The 21,415-nt window shown below is 34.9% G+C and overlaps 1 protein-coding gene across 2 annotated transcripts in view; it reads left to right on the top strand.

Moving 5' to 3' along the window:
- The window catches only part of PIK3CA (phosphatidylinositol-4,5-bisphosphate 3-kinase catalytic subunit alpha), a 97,457-nt gene extending 77,701 nt beyond the window's left edge, over positions 1–19,756 (top strand). For both annotated transcript variants that reach the window (XM_066241845.1, XM_066241846.1), the window contains 12 exons: positions 1,429–1,553; positions 2,516–2,597; positions 3,290–3,454; positions 3,682–3,785; positions 5,961–6,132; positions 9,896–10,002; positions 10,640–10,761; positions 11,566–11,644; positions 15,652–15,822; positions 16,356–16,473; positions 16,581–16,732; positions 17,464–19,756. In XM_066241845.1, the coding sequence (XP_066097942.1) occupies positions 1,429–1,553; positions 2,516–2,597; positions 3,290–3,454; positions 3,682–3,785; positions 5,961–6,132; positions 9,896–10,002; positions 10,640–10,761; positions 11,566–11,644; positions 15,652–15,822; positions 16,356–16,473; positions 16,581–16,732; positions 17,464–17,734 (1,668 nt within the window). In that variant the 3' untranslated portion in view covers positions 17,735–19,756. The remainder of the gene's footprint in view (positions 1–1,428; positions 1,554–2,515; positions 2,598–3,289; positions 3,455–3,681; positions 3,786–5,960; positions 6,133–9,895; positions 10,003–10,639; positions 10,762–11,565; positions 11,645–15,651; positions 15,823–16,355; positions 16,474–16,580; positions 16,733–17,463) is intronic.
- Positions 19,757–21,415: the final 1,659 nt, after the last annotated feature.

The raw sequence follows: 21,415 nt of genomic DNA, 5'->3' as shown, positions 1-21,415 counted from the left end.
TTTCCTGGTGAATTGAGGGTGAAGAATGTATTTTATTATCTCTTACCTGAACTATTTCAGCAGCCTCCTGACTGGTCTCCCTCCGTCTACAGAGCACCCAGAATAATCTTTATTAACCATAAATCAAATCATTGTTTAATGATTTAAACATTCATTGTTTAAATAACTTTCACTAAAAATAAAATTGAAACTTTTTAGCCTGACCTGCAAACGTTACATGCTGTGAATATGAATGACCTCCTCTCCTCCCTCACCTCCTGGGCTCGGGCCCCTCACCTCCTTCCTCGCCACCAGGCTCATTCTCTTTAAGGCACTTTCGTTGTCCCCTGCATTTGCAATAGTTTTTTCCTGATCTTAATGTAGATGGGTCTTTCTTGTCATTTGAGTCATAAATGAAATAATTACCTTCTTAGAGGCCATTTCTGAACACCCAGTCTAAAGTAGTCCCTCAGTCCTTTGCTGTTATATCACCCAGAGTATTTAAGTCAACTCTCCAGTATTTTTCTTATATGGTCATTTAATTTTCCACTATATTGGAGGCCCTGTTAGTATAGGTTCTTTTTATAATTTTAAGACCCACAACAGTAAGAGCAAGACAAGGCCCACTGAACATGTTTGAGTAAATGTGTGTTGAATGAATATTTCTTGATGCTGTTAGATAAATTAACAATGTTTACATGTAAAGAAACCTGGACTCAGGTTTGCATGGATGTTTGCTTTCATTTTTAGCCATAAATATATATATAACCCATTCTCAGGGATGTATAATTGTTTTTTATAACACTTTAATATGTATTAATAATTATTCATTATTTAAAAGAAGTAAATACATTACTTGTGGAATTTTGGAATTATACCAAAAGATACGATTTTTTTTTGTAGTTTCCAAACATGCAATGTTCATGGTTTTAATGGGGATATTTCTTCTCCTTTTTTCCCTTACTTATTTTTACTTTTTAAATTTAAAAGCCTCAGAGTGATTATAAGGATGTAGTCAAAGATTATGAAAGAATTTACATTTTAATTTTATTATTTTACTATTTCATATTCTCTTATTCCAGAAACATTAGCAGATTAGGTAGAATACTAAAACGGGTCCTCATAAGCATAGGAAATAAATTATTCACTACTGCCACCTACGATTCTAATCGTCTTGACCCTGACTAATTTGGGCAGTTACTGTTCTGTGGTTGGTAGTCATGTCGACCAAATAATTCATTGGATTTGTTCTACAAATACTGTCTCAATTTGATTCTTCCCTATCCCTGAAAATAAAGTCTTGAAATGAGAATAGTAAACTATTTCACAACAGTTAATGTGAAATGTAAAGTTTATCGACAGTTTTTTTTTTTTTGTAGATCACTTGTGAATCCCAGGTGAAAAAAATATAGCAAAGAAAATTATATAAGGTATTACTTTATTTTACAGAGTAACAGACTAGCTAGAGACAACGAATTAAGGGAAAATGATAAAGAACAGCTCCGAGCAATTTGTACCCGAGATCCTCTATCTGAAATCACTGAACAGGAGAAGGATTTTCTGTGGAGCCACAGGTAAGTGTTAAGAGACTCTGTTTCTTTTTATGTTACAGAAGAAAAGAATTGACTTGGGCTAATTTGCCATTTTTCTCCCAAACCTATTAAAGTAAATAAGGCATAATTTACATGACCTTATGATAAGCATTGTCCCTTTTTAAACTCTAGATATTGATCAATATTTCGAGAAAATCATGCTACATTGGTACTAACTTTGCACGCTGAAGGCGTTATTTAAAATTCTAAGCTAAGACTTATTTTAGGATTTGGTTTTCATTTTTCTTTAATAAAATTGAAGAACCAAAAAAAGTATCCTGTAATTTTAGATCAATTTAGTTGGTCTAGATATTTTATTTTTAGGAGTTCCCTCCATTTTCCTTTCTTTCTTACACTTCCTCAGAAGTAGTGTCATCAATGCCTTATTTTTACTTATGAAGAGATTATCTATCCTACTACTTGGTAAGTGACACTTTTATTTAAATAAAGCACAAAGTTCATTAAAATGTAAATTCTTTCAGTGACCACAGAAGTGGTGACACTTCTTGTGGTTCAAGTTGCTTAAGTGGGTGATTAAAAGAAGCTATTTAAAGAGTGTTATCAAATAAATTCATAATTTTTCCTAAGTACCTGTATTACATTTGGATTTTTCTTTTGCCTTCCTTACCATTATAACTATATTTAAGTATATATGTGTATAAGTATATGTGTGTGTATATATACATATATACTGCTCACAAAAATTAGGGGATATTTCAAAATGAACATGAAGCAATAAAATATTCCCTAATTTTTGTAAGCAGTAAATATATGTGCAACAAAATGTTTAACACTGATTTCTTTTGATTTTAAGAAAGGCTAGTAATGGGAAAGAGTTTTAAAAGTGTTTGGAACTTTTTAAAGATTGCATAGTTGAAAATTTAGGCACGTAGGCCTTTTGAATAACATGCAAGAATGTTTTTTATTTTATCTTTTCCACACAGACACTATTGTGTAACTATCCCTGAAATTCTACCCAAATTGCTTCTGTCTGTTAAATGGAATTCCAGAGATGAAGTAGCTCAGGTAAATGCATGTTTGAGATTACTGAGTACTTTTGCATGGAACAGGTACATTGGTCAAATTATTTTCTCTCGGAAAGTCTGCGTAAGTACAAGATGAAATGGACTGTTTTAAATTAATAATGGTCATATAGTAGAGAAAAATACCATTCACACTACTTCCACTGAAATAAAGTTAACTAGAACTGAACATTTTAAGCACTGAATTCATAAAGGGGGGCTTTTATCAAAACAAATTTTAAATTAAGAAATTAAGACAATGTTCTAGAGCAGGGGTCCCCAAACTACGGCCCGCAGGCCGCATGCGGCCCCCTGAGGCCATTTATCCAGCTCCCGCTGCACTTCCAGAAGGGGCACCTCTTTCATTGGTGGCCAGTGAGAGGAGCACATTGACCGTCTCATTAGCCAAAAGCAGACCCATAGTTGCCATTGAAATACTGGTCAGTTTGTTGATTTAAATTTACTTGTTCTTTATTTTAAATATTGTATTTGTTCCCGTTTTGTTTTTTTACTTTAAGATATGTGCAGTGTGCGTAGGGATTTGTTCATAGTTGTTTTTATAGTTCAGCCCTCCAACGGTCTGAGGGACAGTGAACTGGCCCCCTGTGTAAAAAGTTTGGGGACTACTGTTCTAGAGGGTTCCTTCACAACTCTCTTTGCTTTATAAATGGGACTCGCGGTCTCTCTCATTCACAGATGTACTGCTTGGTAAAAGATTGGCCTCCAATCAAACCCGAACAGGCTATGGAGCTTCTGGACTGCAACTACCCAGATCCTATGGTTCGAGGTTTTGCAGTTCGATGCTTGGAAAAATTTTTAACAGATGACAAACTTTCTCAGTACCTAATTCAGCTAGTACAGGTAAAATAATGTAAAACAGAAAAATAATATTTTATTCTAAATACATGCAACTTCCAAAACCTACAGTGTATTAACTAGTTTTATGCATTTTGAAAAATCAGTTTTGTTACCAGTAAAATTGTCTGTTTTCTTTCTAAAAAATTGCCTTTAAATCCAACCATGCAAAAATTGACCATGATTGATGTAAAGTTGTTTTTATGTTTGTTTGTTTGATTTTAAACACATAGGTCCTAAAATATGAACAGTATTTGGATAACCTGCTTGTGAGGTTTTTACTCAAAAAAGCACTGACTAATCAAAGGATTGGGCACTTTTTCTTTTGGCATTTAAAGTAAGTCAAATTCTTATTAAATTCTTCAAATACATATATATTACTTACTATATGTATAAATATGTATACTTATATACTACAGTTTTTGTTTATGTGGAAGAGTTTTCCATACTGAAAGTATATTGTACCAATGATGAGTTTCCCCTTAACCTTTTGTCTTTAACATTAAATGAGCAGTAAAATTCAAAACTGAATTTTCTACAGGAATGAGAGCTGAAATATTTTAAAATATTTTGATTCCACTCTAAGCAAAGTTAAATTTTCTGGATTAATGTTCATTAATGGTGTATTAGGTTTCATTGTATGTATAGATTAAAAAATCCTGCCTGACCTGTGGTGGCGCAGTGGATAAAAGTGTCGACCTGTGGAACGCTAAGGTCGCCAATTCAAAATCCTGGCTTGCCTGATCAAGGCACATATGGGAGTTGATGCTTCTTGCTCCTCCTCCCTTCTCTTTCTCTCTCTCTCCCCCACCCCTCTAAAAATGGATCAAGTCTTTAAAAAATCCTAAAAGAGCCTTTGCCAGTTGGCTCAGGAATAGAGCATCAGCCCCACATGTGGAAGTCCTGGGGCTTCCTGGTCAGGGGTCAGGGCACACAGGAGAGGTGACCATCTGCTTCTCCAACCCTCCCCATCCCCTTCTTTCTCTCTTTCTCTCTCTCTTCCCCTCCTGCAGTCACAGCTCAGATGGTTCAAGCAAGTTGGCCCTGGGTGCTGAGGCTCAGCTCCATGGCCTCGCCACAAGTGTTGAAATAGCTTAATTGCCAAGCAATGGAGCAGCTACCACAGATGGGCAGAGTGTCGCCCTATAAAGGGCTTGCCCAGTGGATCTCAGTTGAGGGTGCATGCAGGAGCCTCTCTGCCTCTCACTTAAAAAAAAAAAATCCTAAAAGAAAAAAATATCTTACCTTGGAATTCAGAAGAATGATGATAAAAATCTCAAGTTTCTTACTAGAAAACAGACTAAGAATAAAAAATATTTTGCAGAATAATATTTGATATAAAGATATATCTCATACTCGAAGTTAGGGATGATAAACCATACATTTTTTTCTAATTTTAGAAACAGTTGTAATTATACTTTTTAAAAACATGGTAGATTATTTTATTATAGCTCAATCAAATTCAAGTTTTAACATTATTTTTTAAATGTTAAAGTAAGTTAAAAGTATAACCTAAAAGTTGGGTTAAAAAAACTTTAAATTCGAGACAGTATAGAAAAGGAACATGTATGCCCACAGAGCCAAATAGTGTTCACTGAGTTCATAACGCCTTCCTAGTCATTCTTTTATTTTTGGGCCTACTTTCCCTTTTTTCATGTTTATATATCTTGTGCTGAGATAGTTTAATAAAAAATAGTTGAAGCCCTGGCCAAGCTCAGTCGGTTAAAGTGTCATCCCAATGCCAAGGTTGTGGGTTCCATTTCCGGTCAGGGCACATACTAGAATCAACCAGTGAATGCATAAAATGGAACAACAAATTAATGTTTCTCTCTCTCTCTTTCCCTCCCTTTCTTTCTAAAATCAATCAATAAAAAATTATTTTAAAAAATTTTTAAATAAAGTGAAATCTACTTCATTAAATTAACATTGAACTACCTGAAACCCTTGATTGTTTTGCTTCTAATGATAGGTTTTAAATCATTTTATTGTTAATATGATTATAACATTTACTGGATTTAGAAAAGTTCTTTTATTTTCTTAAAAAGATATATATACTCTTTTGGCCCTGGCCGGTTGGCTCAGCGGTAGAGCGTCGGCCTGGCGTGCGGGGGACCCGGGTTCGATTCCCGGCCAGGGCACATAGGAGAAGCGCCCATTTGCTTCTCCACCCCCACCCTCCTTCCTCTCTGTCTCTCTCTTCCCCTCCCGCAGCCAAGGCTCCACTGGAGCAAAGATGGCCCGGGCGCTGGGGATGGCTCCTTGACCTCTGCCCCAGGTGCTAGAGTGGCTCTGGTCGTGGTAGAGTGATGCCCCGGAGGGGCAGAGCATTGCCCCCTGGTGGGCAGAGCATCGACCCTGGTGGGCGTGCCAGGTGGATCCTGGTCGGGCGCATGCGGGAGTTTGACTGTCTCTCCCCGTTTCCAGCTTCAGAAAAAAAAAAAAAAAGATATATATACTCTTTTAAATGTATATATATGGTCCTTTTTTTAAAAATCCTGCACTGTTCCTCTAGATCTGAGATGCACAATAAAACAGTCAGTCAGAGGTTTGGCCTGCTTTTGGAGTCCTACTGTCGTGCATGTGGGATGTATTTGAAGCACCTGAACAGGCAAGTGGAAGCTATGGAAAAGCTCATTAACTTAACTGACATTCTCAAACAAGAGAAGAAGGATGAAACTCAAAAGGTACGTGACTCTAGTTTGACTTTGAGACTCCTTATTGCAGAGAAGCAGAGTTGAGAGCCCAATAGCAGGAGTGGGTAAAAGTAGGTTTACAGTTGTTCATATGGAATTCAAATAAACAATACAATAAGAAATATTTCTGTACTCAACAACTGTAAACCTACTTTTGCCCGTCACTATATATGCAGATCATGGGTCTTAGAAGGAAGCATACTAGGACTGGGATCCATTTCCACTGGATCTCAGCTCTGTAATGCTAGACACATTATTTAGTCTTTGAGATTATTTTACTCATCTGTAAAATGGACATAATACTTTCTACTTTCTTCATGAGTTGTTGTGAGAATCAAATTATATAAGAGACGCAGAGCGCCTGTCACTGTCCCTAGAACATGGGAAGTGCCCAATAAATATTAATTCTTTCTTCTTTCTCTCTCTCTCTTGTAGATAATACTAACTTTTAAAAATAATTTTTCCTACTCTGAATCATTTATTATCTTTTAAGTAATGACCCTGAAAATGAGCAGATAGAAATTAGCTTTTACATTTCTAAATTTAAAATGGACTCTTAGTCACTCAGTGACTATGTCACATGCTCTAGTCATCTGCAGTCTAGCTTTGTGTTATTGTGAAATATGAAATGTGAAGGTTTTTAATGTTTTCCTACTTATCCTTTATTTAATCCACCATATTTTGTAGTAAAAAGTGGAATTAGCCTGACTTGTGGTGGCGCAGTGGATAAAGCGTCGACCTGGAATGCTGAGGTCGCCGGTTCGAAACCCTGGGCTTGCCCAGTCAAGGCACATATGGGAGTTGATGCTTCCTGCTCCTGTTCTCTCTCCCCCCTTCTCTAAAATGAATAAATAAAATCTTAAAAAAAAAAAAGTGGAATTATACCTCATCTCTATTGATATGGAAAAAAAAATCCCAGTTTCTAAGTGATTCCCCAAGGCCCAGAGAATGTAAATTAGCACTACTGAATTAAATTTTCCAACATCTTCATTAATATTGTTTGGGAAAAAAGAAACTTCAAAAGAAAGTTACTGTTTTAATCTAAATGCCTCTGAGTTTACTTTATTACAGTTTAAATATACATTATTAGAAAATAATTGTACTGTCTCTGGTGCTGGAACTATGAGCAAGATGAGAGTAGACTGCTGTGAAAGAATCAAGTTTATTTTAGTTACATTCTAAACAAGGTAAGAAGAAACTAGATATTGGTTAAATTTGTAAATATAGCCATTTCTTCTAAGCTGGAATTTTATAGAATAGATTGGATATGATATAGTGGATTAATTAGGAACATGAAATTCATTACTCAGATTACTATTGGTTTAAATAGGATTGTGATACAGAACCAAAAATTCAGTCATAGGATTTATGGAATCTAAAAAAAACCCAACAAAATAAATGAACAAACAGAACAGAAACAGACTCATAGACACAGAGAACATTTTGGTGGTTGCCAAATGGGAGGGGGTGGAGGGCTGGGTGGAATGATAAAGGCATTAAGAAGTACACATTGGTAGTTACAGAGTAGTCATGGGGATGTACAGTACACTATAGGGAATATAGTCAACGATACAGTAATAACTACGTATGGTGTCAGATGGGTACTAGACTTATCAGGGTGATCTTTTCGTGAGTTATATAAACATCTTATCACTGGGTTGTACACGTGAAACAAATATAGTATTTATTGTGTGTCAATAGTAATTTAAAAAGAAAAATTTATTTAAAACATACAGACAAAAAAAATTTTTTTCTTCTATGAAACTCAAATGATAAAAGAAATGTAGTTATAGGACCAAAATCAGTTACTTTGTGTGGTTTTGTGTTTTATCATAACAATGTGAAAGTGTAGGAAGCAATGTGCTAACATTAGGGATGATAGTCATAGAAAAAGAAATGCTTTTACATGATCAAGATCTGCTCTAGTCAGTGATGATTTATTATGAATTCTTAGGTCCTCCACTCACATTTTAAATCTTCAGTAGATAGAGGTTTTCTAAAATAAAATGGCATTTATTGCATGATACTTCAGCAGTCTGGGCTCTGATTTGAATTGATTTAAAAGGAATGTTTGGCCCTGGCCACTTAGCTCAGTGGATGGATCATCAGCCTAGTATGTAAATGTCCCAGATTCGATCCCCAATCAGGGCACACATGAGAGGTGACTATCTATTGTACATCTCTTCAGTTCCCTCTCCCCCCTTCTCTCTCTCTTCCCATCCTGCAGCCAGTGGCTCAGTTGGTTTGAGCATCAGCCCCAGACCGGGGTTGCTGGGTGGATCCCAGTTGGGGTGCCTGGAGAGTCTGTCTCTCTATCTCTCTTCCTCTCGCTTAGAATTAAATAAATAAATGAATAAATAAATAAAAATAAAGGGAATGTTTGTCTCTATCCTGAGTATAGTGTGAGACTCAGTGTAACAAATGTTTTTGCAAGTCCTTTTCCCAACAATTCCTTTTAGCCTCACTTGACCTTTTCTACTCAACAGAAAGAGTGAATATGATGTTTTCTGAAAAGCTCTAAAGTAAGGTTATTAAGGTTCTGGCCAGGTAGCTCAGTTTGTTAGAGTATCATCCCAATATGCCAAGGTTGCAGGCTCGATCCCTGGTCAGGTAACATACAAGAATCAACCAATGAATGCATAAGTGAGTAGAATAGCAAATCAGTGTTTCTCTCTGTCTCCAAAATCAGTAAATTAAAAAAAAATTTTAAAGCATAAGGTAAGATTATTAAGCTAAGATAACATGATGTCTCCATAACTTTTCCTCTACAATAATGGGTCAGCAAACTTTTTCTTAAAAGGCCAGGTAGCCCTGGCTGGTTGGCTCAGTGGTAGAGCGTCGGCCTGGCGTGCAGAAGTCCCAGGTTCGATTCCCGGCCAGGGCACATAGGAGAAGCACCCATCTGCTTCTCCACCCCTCCCCCTCTTCTTCCTCTCTGTCTCTTTTCCCCTCCCGCAGCCGAGGCTCCATTGGAGCAAAGTTTTCCCAGGCGCTGAGGATGGCTCTGTGGCCTCTGCCTCAGGTGCTAGAATGGCTCTGATTGCAGCAGAGCAACGCCTCAAGATGGGCAGAGCATCGCCCCCTGGTGGGCGTGCTGGGTGGATCCCGGTCGGGCGCATGCGGGAGTCTGTCTGACTGCCTCCCCGTTTCTGGCTTTGGAAAAATACAAAAAAAAAAAAAAAAAAAAAAAAGGGCCAGGTAGTGCCTGATCTGTGGTGGCACAGTGGATAAAGCATTGACCTGGAATGCTGAGTTCGCGGGTTCAAAATCCTGCGTTTGTCTGGTCAAGGCACATATGGAAGTTGATGCTTCCTACTCCTCCCCCCTTCTCTCTCTCCTCTGTAAAATGAATAAATAAATAAAATTTAAAAAAATTTTTTTTTAATTAAAAAAAAAGCCAGGTAGTGAAAGCAGCCAATGTCTAAATGAATGGGCATGGCTATAATCAATACAATTCAATTTACAAACACTAGCCGCTGATTTGCGGTTGTTGACCACGCCCTGTTCTAGAGCCAAAACTGCCTCTGTTGTCGCGCAGAGTTCTGCTCTCAGGAAGGTGCACCCTGCTGCCGCTCTTGCCTCTGCCTGAGTTGTGCTGCTCTGTGTTACAGCTTATAGAAACTCTTATAACTAGGATGCTGCCAATCCAACATATAGGTTCAAAGACGGACGTTCCAGTGTGTAAAAAAAGATTAGTGGTTAGTTTTCCCTTTTATGAGATCAATCTCTAACCATGATTGTGCTAATTTATCAGGTACAAATGAAATTTTTAGTTGAGCAGATGCGGCGACCAGATTTCATGGATGCTCTACAGGGCTTTCTGTCTCCTCTAAATCCTGCTCATCAGTTAGGAAATCTCAGGTAAAGTGCTTTATTGGCAGTTATATTGATATATTGAAATAAGTACCCTCTTTGGAAAATATCTTGAAAAAAGTCAAAATATCTATTATAATTAATGATCATTTATGCAGGGTGTGGCAAAAGGAGGTTTGCAGTTGTGAGTACACAAATTACTGAGTCTTGTCTTATTTTTTATTATTATTTGCCACATGAACAACCGTAAACCTCCTTTTGCCACACCCTGTATATACTTCCCTCTCCCATTCTCCTGCTCTGCAAAGTAAGACTTGTAAAATTTTCTTAGGTTCAGAACTGCTTTATTCAGAATAAGTTTTACTACTTTAATAATAGAGTTTAAAACACTCTAGGGCTAGGATCTCTGGTATCATAAGATAAGAAGTATAGTATCTATAAAACTAATTTAATGATCCTGTATGTGTTGAAAATTCATATGCTATTATATAATAAATTTTTAGCTTAATATGTATTTTCTCTTTATAATCTCTTAGAAATGGAATTCATAAATAAAATTGAGTAGAAAGTTTTAAATTTTTATAACACTTCAGAAAGCTATACTATGTGTGTAATTTTAAATTAATCTGAGAGTAAAAGAATAACAAAGCTAAGGTATCTAGTAAAGTTTTTAACTATTTTAAAGGCTTGAAGAGTGTCGAATTATGTCCTCTGCAAAAAGGCCACTGTGGTTGAATTGGGAGAACCCAGACATCATGTCAGAGTTACTCTTTCAGAACAATGAGATCATCTTTAAAAATGGGGATGGTAAGGAAGAGTATTAATGAACTTATGATGCATGAATTTAGCTATCTTTTTATATACAGGATATTTATGAACCATGAAGACTGTTGAAAGCTATTTATGCATGTGGTTAAAATATATAATATTAAGATGTCTTAACTCTTAGAATATGTGTGCATAATTATTGAAAAGAAGTACTGATTTGGAGTCAGAAGGCCTGAAATGAGTTTCTATCATTTGTTTAGTGGTGAGGACATTCATTTATTCCATAAATATTTGATGTGATAGATGATGAGGTTGTAAGAATAAACAGAACAGAACCCCTGCCTTCTTAAAGCTTACAGTCTATCAGGGAAAAGAGAGGTGAGAAACAAAGAATTATAAAAATAAAATTCTAACCGTGGTACCAAGGAAAGGTGGAGTCTGCTAAGAAATTGATAGAGAAGATCCTAATTACTTGGAGAAGAGGCTGTGGGAGAGCAGTGCGAGGACTGTTGATAGGTTTCCATTAGGAAACAATCTGTCAGCACTGAATTCTGAATTCTTTTAACCCAATATTTTAATATAAACATTCAAATTTAAGAATTCAGAAAATAAGTAATTTAAATATTTTAATTTAAAATTTTTGTGAAATAGCTTATCCTGCATCATTGTATAGATGAGTTTATGCAGATACTTTAGAAATGGGTTAAAGAATCAAAATATTGCTTCCTTATAGATTGTTTTGAAGAGTAAATATACTATTCATCATTCGAAAACAATATGATGACATGCTGCCCAATTTGCATTTATGGCATTAAGCGCTGGTACATATTATTTGAATTTCAGATTTACGGCAAGATATGTTAACACTTCAGATTATCCGCATTATGGAAAATATCTGGCAAAATCAAGGTCTTGATCTTCGGTAGGTAACCAATAAGGAAAGTTATCCTGAAAAAGTAAACTATTAGTAAATATTAATTATAAAGCATGTAGAAGCATATATCTATAAAGAAATGTGTGGAGTAGTGATTAACAGTAGTTGATTACACTATGGTACTTTGTCCTCCGCTTTTTTGGGTTAGATCTTGTAAGCAGGTGAAGACGCAACTGCCGCTGGCGTGTCACTATTTAGGAACAGGACATAGACACAGAAGTTGAGTTTAGAAGAAAGTTCCTTTCATAATCTAAAATTTTCTAATTTGAAAACTTTCTAAATCTTCTAATCTTAAGACAGTTTTGCAGGAAAATTTATGAAAGCAAATAATCTTAGAGTGGCGTAGTGGTTAAAGTGTCAGCCTGGAATGCTAAGGTCGCCAGTTCAAAACCCTGGGCTTTCCAGGTCAAGGAGCATAGGAGAAGCAACTGCTATGAATCGATGCTTCTTGCTGCCCGCACCCCACCTTTCTCTCTCTACCCCCTCCCTAAAATCAATAAATAAAAACTTAAAAAAAAAAGTTTCTACCATTCTGTTGTTTTTTTGGTCAGCCTTCAACAATTATCAGTATTATCTCCCAAGTTTTCTGTCATGCATCATCTTCTAGTGATTTTTGCTTCAACTCATTTTTCCTTCTTTTATTTTGCAAATCTAGAGTAATTCAGGCAAAGGCCACCCTCTCCAAAAGTATTTTTGTAAGTGGGCATAGGAGCTACAGCAGCAGAGTAGATTAGAGTTTGTTTATATGCTTCTTAGAGATTAAGAATAGCTAGTATATAAAAATGTATTGATGACAAATAGTGGAACCCTTTCATTGCAAAGAAGAAATATGGACATCTCAAGTAACCTGCCAAATCACAAAATTTAGTTATCAACTAATTCTTAATTCCTATATCTTCTTAATCTCTCCTGCTTTCCAAAAACAATTACGCTGTTACACGAATCAAGTTTCCTTTTTTTGGTATAATGTTCTGTATTGTGAGAGACCCACGTGCCACTCTCCTACCCCCCAGGGGAGTAAAGTACAAAGGAGAACACAGACTAGACAGTAGAAGAAAGAATTAGCTATGTAACTCTGGTATTACAATATTTAATTGTAAATTAGTGACTCTGCAAAACAGCATCTAAAGTTAAATTAGGTCATTGGAAAGTAAGTTGGACCTTTGGAAAGTTTTAAGTCATAATATTTTTTAAATATTTTCTCAATTTAAGTAATTTTGTTTAAAGTTTAAGTTTAAATAAAATCTTAACATTTTTATTTGTACTTGGCAAAACTTAGATTCAGGTTTATGGTGATTTTTTTTCCTAACAAGCCATATGAGATTATGTGACTCTTTAAAACTATGAACATATTAAACAGTAATAAAATGTAAAATGAGAGAGAATGAGCAGGAGTACAACCTTAAGAAATTCCTGTTTTTACCAGGGCAGGCAGAAGAAAAGATTTCCTAAGAGAAATGTTCAAAAGGATAGGAGGACCAGAGTAAATGATTCACAGAACCCCAAAGACAGGAGAGATTCACAAACAATTTATAGTATCAGGTACTTCAGGGGATTTAAGAGCATGAGGACTATGAAAAAGTCCTTGGATTTGACGATTCATTATCAAAGAAGTTAGGTTACAAGGAATTAAATGAGGAAATGAAAAATAAGAGTAGACTATTAATCTTTAGAAAGGTAGAAAGAATGGACCAGTAGCTAATGATAACAATTGATATTTAAGTGCCAATTGGGGTGTTAGATGCTTTTTCATTTTCTCTAAGTCCTTCATCTCTACCCTTGACTACATAACCTTTTTAATATTCTGTTGATGAATGGGATAGGAAGGACCCATAAAGCACTTTTGCTGCATACCAAAGTATGGTTATGTCAAGGAAAAGCATTTGTGGGTTGAATTGTGAGCTGAACTAGCTGCTTTACTCATGGAACACCTTTTTTACTTAATAACTAATAGATAATCTATGGTTATTCAGACATGAGTATTTGGCAGACATTTTCTTGAAAATGAACAATATAAACCTCTCTTCAAGGAGAGCAACTGACAGTATTTGTTGTTAATTGTCAAATTTGAGCTTTTTAGCTCAAACTTTGTACCATCCAGTAGGAGCATAATGCCTTCCCCCAAACTAAAGACTTCTCTGATGAGATCAGTGGTATTACAGGGTGGGGCAAAAGTAGGTTTACAGATATTCATGTGGAATATAATACAATAATAAAAGAATAAACTGCTTTGTGCACTTACAACTATAAATCTACTTTTGCCCCACCCCAATATTAACAATTGTGATCTTAGTTGGTATAATGAAAAGTATCAACATTTGAAAGACCTCTAGAATGCAATAAATATTTTCCAAATGGCCAATGTAGGAAGTTATGTCATATATGGGCAAAAGTTCCATTAACAAATGGATTTTAGTATAACAAAGGATGACAGGGTTATTGATGTGGTTTCAGATTCCATATTGCAAGTTGAGAAATTATCTCGTAAGTTTTGGAATAGTATCAAAAAATATATCTACAATTATCAGGAAAGGCTATCATAATACTCCTTTCTCATACTGTGTATCCTCTGTGAGGCCATATTTTCTTCATATGCTTCCTTTCGTTAAAATACTGCATTAGACCAAATACAGAAGCCTATATGGGAACTCAGCTCAGCACTGTTAAACCAGACAGTAAAGAAATTTGAAATAATAGAAAACAGTATTACTATTTTAAGTTTTTTTTAATACAGTTTTTGGTTTCATAATAGTTATATAACCTTATAATAGCTATTTTTACATGAATTAATAAATATATTTATTTTTTTCATTTTAATGTCTAATATCAATAGATGTAACCCAACCTGACCAGGTGGTGGTACAATGGTTAGAGAGTCAGACTGGGATGCAGAGGACCCAGGTTTGAAGCCCTGAGGTTGCTGGCTTGAGCGTGGGCTTACCAGCTTGAGCACAGGGTTGCTGGCTTCAGCGTGGGATCATAGGCATGATCCCATGGTCGCTAGCTTGAGCCCATAGGTTGCTGGCTTGAGCAAGGGGTCATTCGCTCTGCTGTAGTCCCTCTCCCACACCCCCTGTCAAGGCACATATGAGAAAGTAATAATGAACAACTAAGGTGCTGCAATGAAGAATTGATGCTTCTCATCTCTCTCCCTTCCTGTCTGTCTATGTGTCCATGTCTGTCCCTCTCTCTCTCTCTCTGTTACATACACACACAATAGATGTAACCCACAGAAATAAAAGCTCTTTGGAATCCTCAGTAATTTTTAAGTGTATAAAGGAGTCCTAAGACCAAAAATTTGAAACTGTTGCCTTAAACTTAAAATATTATTTAGATGTCAATTAAACATCTTGAATTTTCATTCATATATATATATAATTTTTTTTTAAGCGGGAGAGACAGACAGGGACAGACAGGCAGGAAGTGAGAGTGATGAGAAGAATCAATTCTTCTTGCGGCACCTTAGTTGTTAATTGATTACTTTCTCATATGTGCCTTGACAGGGGGTATGGGAGAGGGACTACAGCAGAGCAAATGACCCCTGCTCAAGCCCCTGAGCCCATGTTGAAGCCAGCGACCCCACACTCAAGCCAGATGAGCCCACACTCAAGCTGGTGACCTTGGGGTTTCAAACCTGGGTCCTCAGCATCCCAGGCCAATATTCTATCCACTGCGCCACTGCCTGGTCAGGTGACTTCATCCATATTTTTAACTTACCATTGTTTATGAAGTTTTAATAGCACAATAATTTTTCTTAATGCTTTTCTGATATGCAATTAAATGCTTTCTCAATTGTAAGTTATAATAAATGATGGCAAATAATTTTGAGGATTTTTCTAGGAAGGGCTTCCTATAATAAAAGAAAATTTAAATTATGGTAGGGAAGCAGCAAGACAAATTTGCATAATACTAGAGCATTCCTGTACTACCCTATTAAAATATTTGCTATTTTAAAATTTCACCATTCAATTGCAAATGTCTTGCTCCTTTTTCAGAATGTTACCTTATGGTTGTCTGTCGATTGGTGACTGTGTGGGACTTATCGAGGTGGTGAGAAATTCTCACACAATTATGCAGATTCAGTGCAAAGGCGGCCTGAAAGGCGCACTGCAGTTCAACAGCCACACGCTGCACCAGTGGCTCAAAGACAAGAACAAAGGAGAAATGTGCGTGTGCTCTTCTTTCCTTCCTCTTTGAGTTTTTGTTAAGTCTTTTAATGGTAGTATATATTTCTGAGTTAGACCATAGGAAAAATATGTTCAGCCTTTGACATATTTGAGAATATTTTTGTTTAAAGGCTCAGAATTGCTTATAATTTAGCAAAACCCTGTACATTCATATTAGGTATCAAAAGGGTGTTTTTCTTATAGCTTACTTTATGTTAGAAAAATTAACATTGCACGTTAAAAATTTTACTTCTAATTTTATTACAAGAATTAGAAAAAATTCCTTTTAATGACGTAGTGTTTTTTCACTATAATAAGTGTGCTTTGGTCAGAGAAATGTTCTTAGAAACCTTTGATAACTTTAGAATCTCAAAGTTTCTTACATCTTTGAATATGAATACTTATATAATATATCCCCTACTGTCAGTGATTGTTTTCATTGTTTTAATACAGACTTTAACCATCTTTTCCCAGTTTGGACTGGATCACTCTGTATTTCTACAGTATTCATAGAGTTTTTTTCTTCTTTGTAGATACGATGCAGCCATTGATCTATTTACACGCTCATGTGCTGGATACTGTGTCGCTACCTTCATTTTGGGAATTGGAGATCGTCACAATAGTAACATCATGGTTAAAGATGATGGACAAGTAATAGCTTTCTCTTTTTAAACATTTTGGTATTCTTAAATTTATTCATTCAGGATATTGTACTTCTGCCTTTATCAAACTATAACATAATTTTTTATTTTTGAAAGCTGTTTCATATAGATTTTGGACACTTTTTGGATCACAAGAAGAAAAAATTTGGTTATAAACGAGAACGTGTGCCATTTGTTTTGACACAAGATTTCTTAATTGTGATTAGTAAAGGAGCCCAAGAATGCACAAAGACAAGAGAATTTGAGAGGTAAGCTCAAAAAATCAAAAACACAAAATAAAGAATTTTTGCTGTTGTGTCAAAAACAATTGATATTTTTCAATTTAAATTATAGCTGTTATATTAACATTATAGCATAAACGGAATGTTTTAATTTATTGGTTTTCTTTATTGTGTAATGCTGTGAAGAAAATAAAAGATTTAATTTATGTAGCTAAAGTCTAAAAGGAAAGTGATCTTTAAACTTCAGAATAAATTAAAAGCTTTTACTGACTGCTGTTTAAATATTTGGACTCTACCTTCTCTATATTGAAGTATAGTGCTTAAGACTTTTTAGTCATGCAATTTGAGGAATTCAGTCAACTGTAATTACTACAGTATGTTTATTTGTAATTTTTCTTACCACCTTATGGTATATCAGTAGTCTGTCTTAAACCTTAAAGTACTTTTTGAACCATCTATGAAATTTTATTTATAACTCAGTCCTGGCTCTAGACTAAACCCTAAATGGATTGATTCATACATTTAATAAATCCATATTAAACTCCTAACGCTTCAGGCATTATTATAGGTGTTTACTGCTGACAGCACAGTGAACAGAGTCCTTCTGAGCCCATGGGGTTTACATTCTAGTGTAGGGTAAAGGGACGAGGGAGAGGAATGCTATTTTTTACAGGTTTGTCCAAGAAGGCCTCTCCAATGATGTGATGTTTATAATGCCATTTGTTTTGTACTGACCAAACTGCTCTTATTACTCACAGGTTTCAGGAGATGTGTTACAAGGCTTATCTAGCTATTCGGCAGCATGCCAATCTCTTCATAAATCTTTTCTCAATGATGCTTGGCTCTGGAATGCCAGAACTACAATCTTTTGATGATATTGCATACATTCGAAAGACCCTAGCTTTAGATAAAACTGAGCAAGAGGCTTTGGAATATTTCATGAAACAAATGAATGATGCACATCATGGCGGCTGGACAACAAAAATGGACTGGATCTTCCACACAATTAAGCAGCATGCTTTGAACTGAAATGAAAGCTAAGAAACTGAAAGCTCAATATTGGATTCTATACTGCACTGTTAATAATTGTCAACAGGCAAAGACTGATTGCATAGGAATTGCACAATCCATGAACAGCATTAGAATTTACAGCAAGAACAGAAATAAAATACTATATAATTTAAATAATGCAAACGCAAACAGGGTTTGATAGCACTAAACTAGTTCATTTCAAAATTAAGCTTTAGAATAATGCGCAATTTAATGTTATGCCTTAAGTCCAAAAAGGTAAACTTTGAAGATTGTTTGTATCTTTTTTTAAAAAACAAAACAAACAAAAAAAAAGAAACCAAAATATATAGAAATGATGGAGTAGGAAAAAAAAATTGTTCTTTTTTTATCTTGCAAATGTTCTATGTTTTGAAATGTGGACTTGCAAAGTCGACTATTGCATTAGGTCCAAGTAAACTGGAGTTCAGTGTTAAATTACATTAAGATTGGAAATAATGAAATTTCTTATTTTTTCATTGCTGTTCAACTTATAGTTTGAAGTGGGTTTTATGACTCCTTGTTTAATGAAGAAAAATGCTTGGGGTGGAAGGGACTTGAGATTTTACCAGAGACCTTTCTTTTTTAATAAATCAAAACCTTTGATGATTTGGGGTTTTATCTGCAAAGTTTTGGAAGCAGTCACAAATGCAATCTGGTATAGGGTGGCTTTTGGGGGGTAATTTTCTGGACAGTATTTGCAAGAATCTGATTCTTACTTCCCAGGGAAATTCTGGATGCCCATTAAGTAAATTAATCATCACAAAGAAAGAATGAGCAGGAATAGTTCTTGCTCCAGAATTGTACAGTATTCATCTTAGGTTGATTTTTTTTCTCCTTTTGCAATTGAATTGATTACATTTTTCATGCATGTTTTCCAGAAAATAGAAGTGAGTATTAATGTTATTAAAAAGATTATTTTTTTTATTAAAGGCTATTTATATTATAGAAACTATCATTAATATATATTCTTTATTTCATGATCTGTCCCATAGTCATGCATTGTTTTGCACCCAAATTTTTTAATGTTCATATTAGCATGGTCAGCTCTCTCTTGGTCTATGGATAAGGTTTAGGCATTATCCCATTTACACCAATACTAGTGAATAATTACTTCATGAAAACAGATTAAAATTTATCCTCTTTCCTTTTCTTTCTTTCTGTTTTTACATGAATCCCCTATTTCCGTCATTTTTTATAGTTCAGAATGCCTCATTCATATGAAATTAGTTACCAAAATTAATACAATCTAGAGTATCCTCCTGGTTGCTTAAACTCTACTGAGGCTTGCTCATGAATCATAAATAATACTTTATATTATGGGGAAATAGAAATCATGAACTTTTATCATTTTAGACTACTTATCCAATATCTCAATAATAAAAGTGGGACCTTAAACCATTTTAAGATCATGTCCCATTTCCAAATGGTCAGGGCTCACTTTCCAACTTTATTAAATTGCATTTGAGCACAGGATACATTCTTAAACATTAATCCAAGATGTAGGGGCTAATTCTAGTCATCATTCCAGAATCTGATATTTTACTCAGTATTTGAAATGAATGATTAATGCCCTAGGAAATAGCTTTAGCAAATGTCCAGGTGCCACACCAGAAAAAGTGCAATAATTTACTGACAGTTTTTTAGGTTAGGCCTATTATTGGAATACAACTTTATAAAGAGTGCACATTGTATACTCTAGTGAAACAGCATCACTTAAATTATCTTCACTTAAGAAATCAGTTACATATAGTAAAAGTCTTGAATAGTGAACAAGGACTCTAATATAAATATTCTTAATATTTGGCTGTTTTAGAACCCTTAAAGGGCATAATTATTGAAGATTTAGGTACTTCACTAAAGCATGTATATAATATTGCCAGCCAGAAAAATAAATCTGAAGATTAGGGGAATTTATTTCTCTAAGCTGTCTTGGAATAGTTAAGAAGAATTTAAACTCTGTTTTAAGGAGGAACCCAATAGATTTTTTTTGCAGATAAAGATTTCATAACTTATTAAAACTTCATGATTAACATTTTGTGTCTTCTAAAGCTATTCAGTTATAATACATACTAACATCCCAGTCCTTCTATGTCAGGGATTGATTAGAGGAAAACTCAGTAAAATGGTACAAATCTGAAACTTTCATGTTAGAAACTAAAGTTTTAACAGAGAACCCAGTTTTACCTGAGTGCCAAAAAAGCTTTGAGCTTCCTTGCACAAAATGTGTACAGTTTTTGCATTTTCCACATCAGTCCCAATAGTCCCCTTTCCCTGGGATTTCTCTACCATTAAAACATATGCCACATACCTTATTTCATCATTGACATTTATTTTCAAGAGTTAATACAACCAAATTAAATATGTTAAAGAAGTGTAAATAAATTTTATAAAGTATAGCTTAAGTAAAAGCAAGTAAATTTTGAACAAATCCAAGCAGAGTTTAAGCAAACAGCATTAAAAATAAGAAAAAAGGGACAGGTAGTTTACAGAAGTCAAAGAACCAAAAACTGAACTAAATGCTACATGGGTGACTAGGATATTTTTCAAATCAGTGACAATGTAGTTGCTTCCAGGTACTCTAGAGATCAATTCCAATTGATCAGTCCCTATGGCCAGCCATCCTTCACTGAATGTGGTATAACTGACTATTGGCTCTATAATTTCATTTGGTCACATGAGCAGTATTTCCTTCGATGACTATTTTGGAAGGGAAAAAAGCAGAAATAAAAGAAAGTAAAACCTAATTTGAAACACATTCTAGCAAGAAATAACCAACTGTTTGAAAATATATCATGCTTTAACTTTTTATCATATTCTCAGCTATACAAAATTGTTTTATTTTGAAGATTTTTACACTGCTGTTAATTTGAAATCTGTTAATCATATTGTGGAATTTGGTTTTTAAAGAAATATGTTTCTAATTGGATTTTATAATCAAGAATGGAATTTGGTCTCTATTTTCTGATAGAACCTAAGCTTTTTGTGGTTCTTAGTGTCCTGTGTAAAATGTAGTGTTAATCAACTCTGAGGTCTTCCCTTCTGCTCTGCTTTATATTACAAGCCCTTTAGGAAATGGGAACCTGGTGACTATACAATGAATTGTAAAATATTTTAATGTGTAACTTTTTCAACTGTGAAACTTATGACTATTGGTTTTTTGATGAAAACAGCTGCTGATAAAGTATTTTGTGTAAAGTGTAGTTCTTATTAATCAGGAAAATAATGATTTGATTATAATGTATATACCCTCTTGGATTTTATTTTAAATGGATTGGTTATTTTTAAATAGGTAAAACACAGTCCATCTGTATTCTTTTTTCCATCAGAAATTGCCTGATTTGGCATTATATTAAAACTATGAGCAGCCTATCTAGTCTAAAGGCACCATGGAAATTTCACAGCATATAAACTTGGATTTGTTTCTTAATGATTTTACAAATCTGTTTAATTCATATCCTGACCAGTAATAGCCCATGCTTGCCAGCTCTTTGAAGAAAATTAATTTCTAGCATTATTTTAAATCCAAGCAGTTAACTTTTTTGAATGCTGTAAGTTCATTTTGTTTCTATTGTCTGCACCAACAGCAGACCTGGGCTGGACCCACACACTCAGAACTCACCTTAAAAAATTGGTTTTGATGTCCAAGACATCGCTATAGTG

The sequence above is a fragment of the Saccopteryx bilineata genome, chromosome 8 (assembly GCF_036850765.1).
Source record: "Saccopteryx bilineata isolate mSacBil1 chromosome 8, mSacBil1_pri_phased_curated, whole genome shotgun sequence".
NCBI classification, from domain to species: Eukaryota; Metazoa; Chordata; class Mammalia; order Chiroptera; family Emballonuridae; genus Saccopteryx; species Saccopteryx bilineata.
This window is presented reverse-complemented; position numbering and strand designations above follow the sequence as displayed.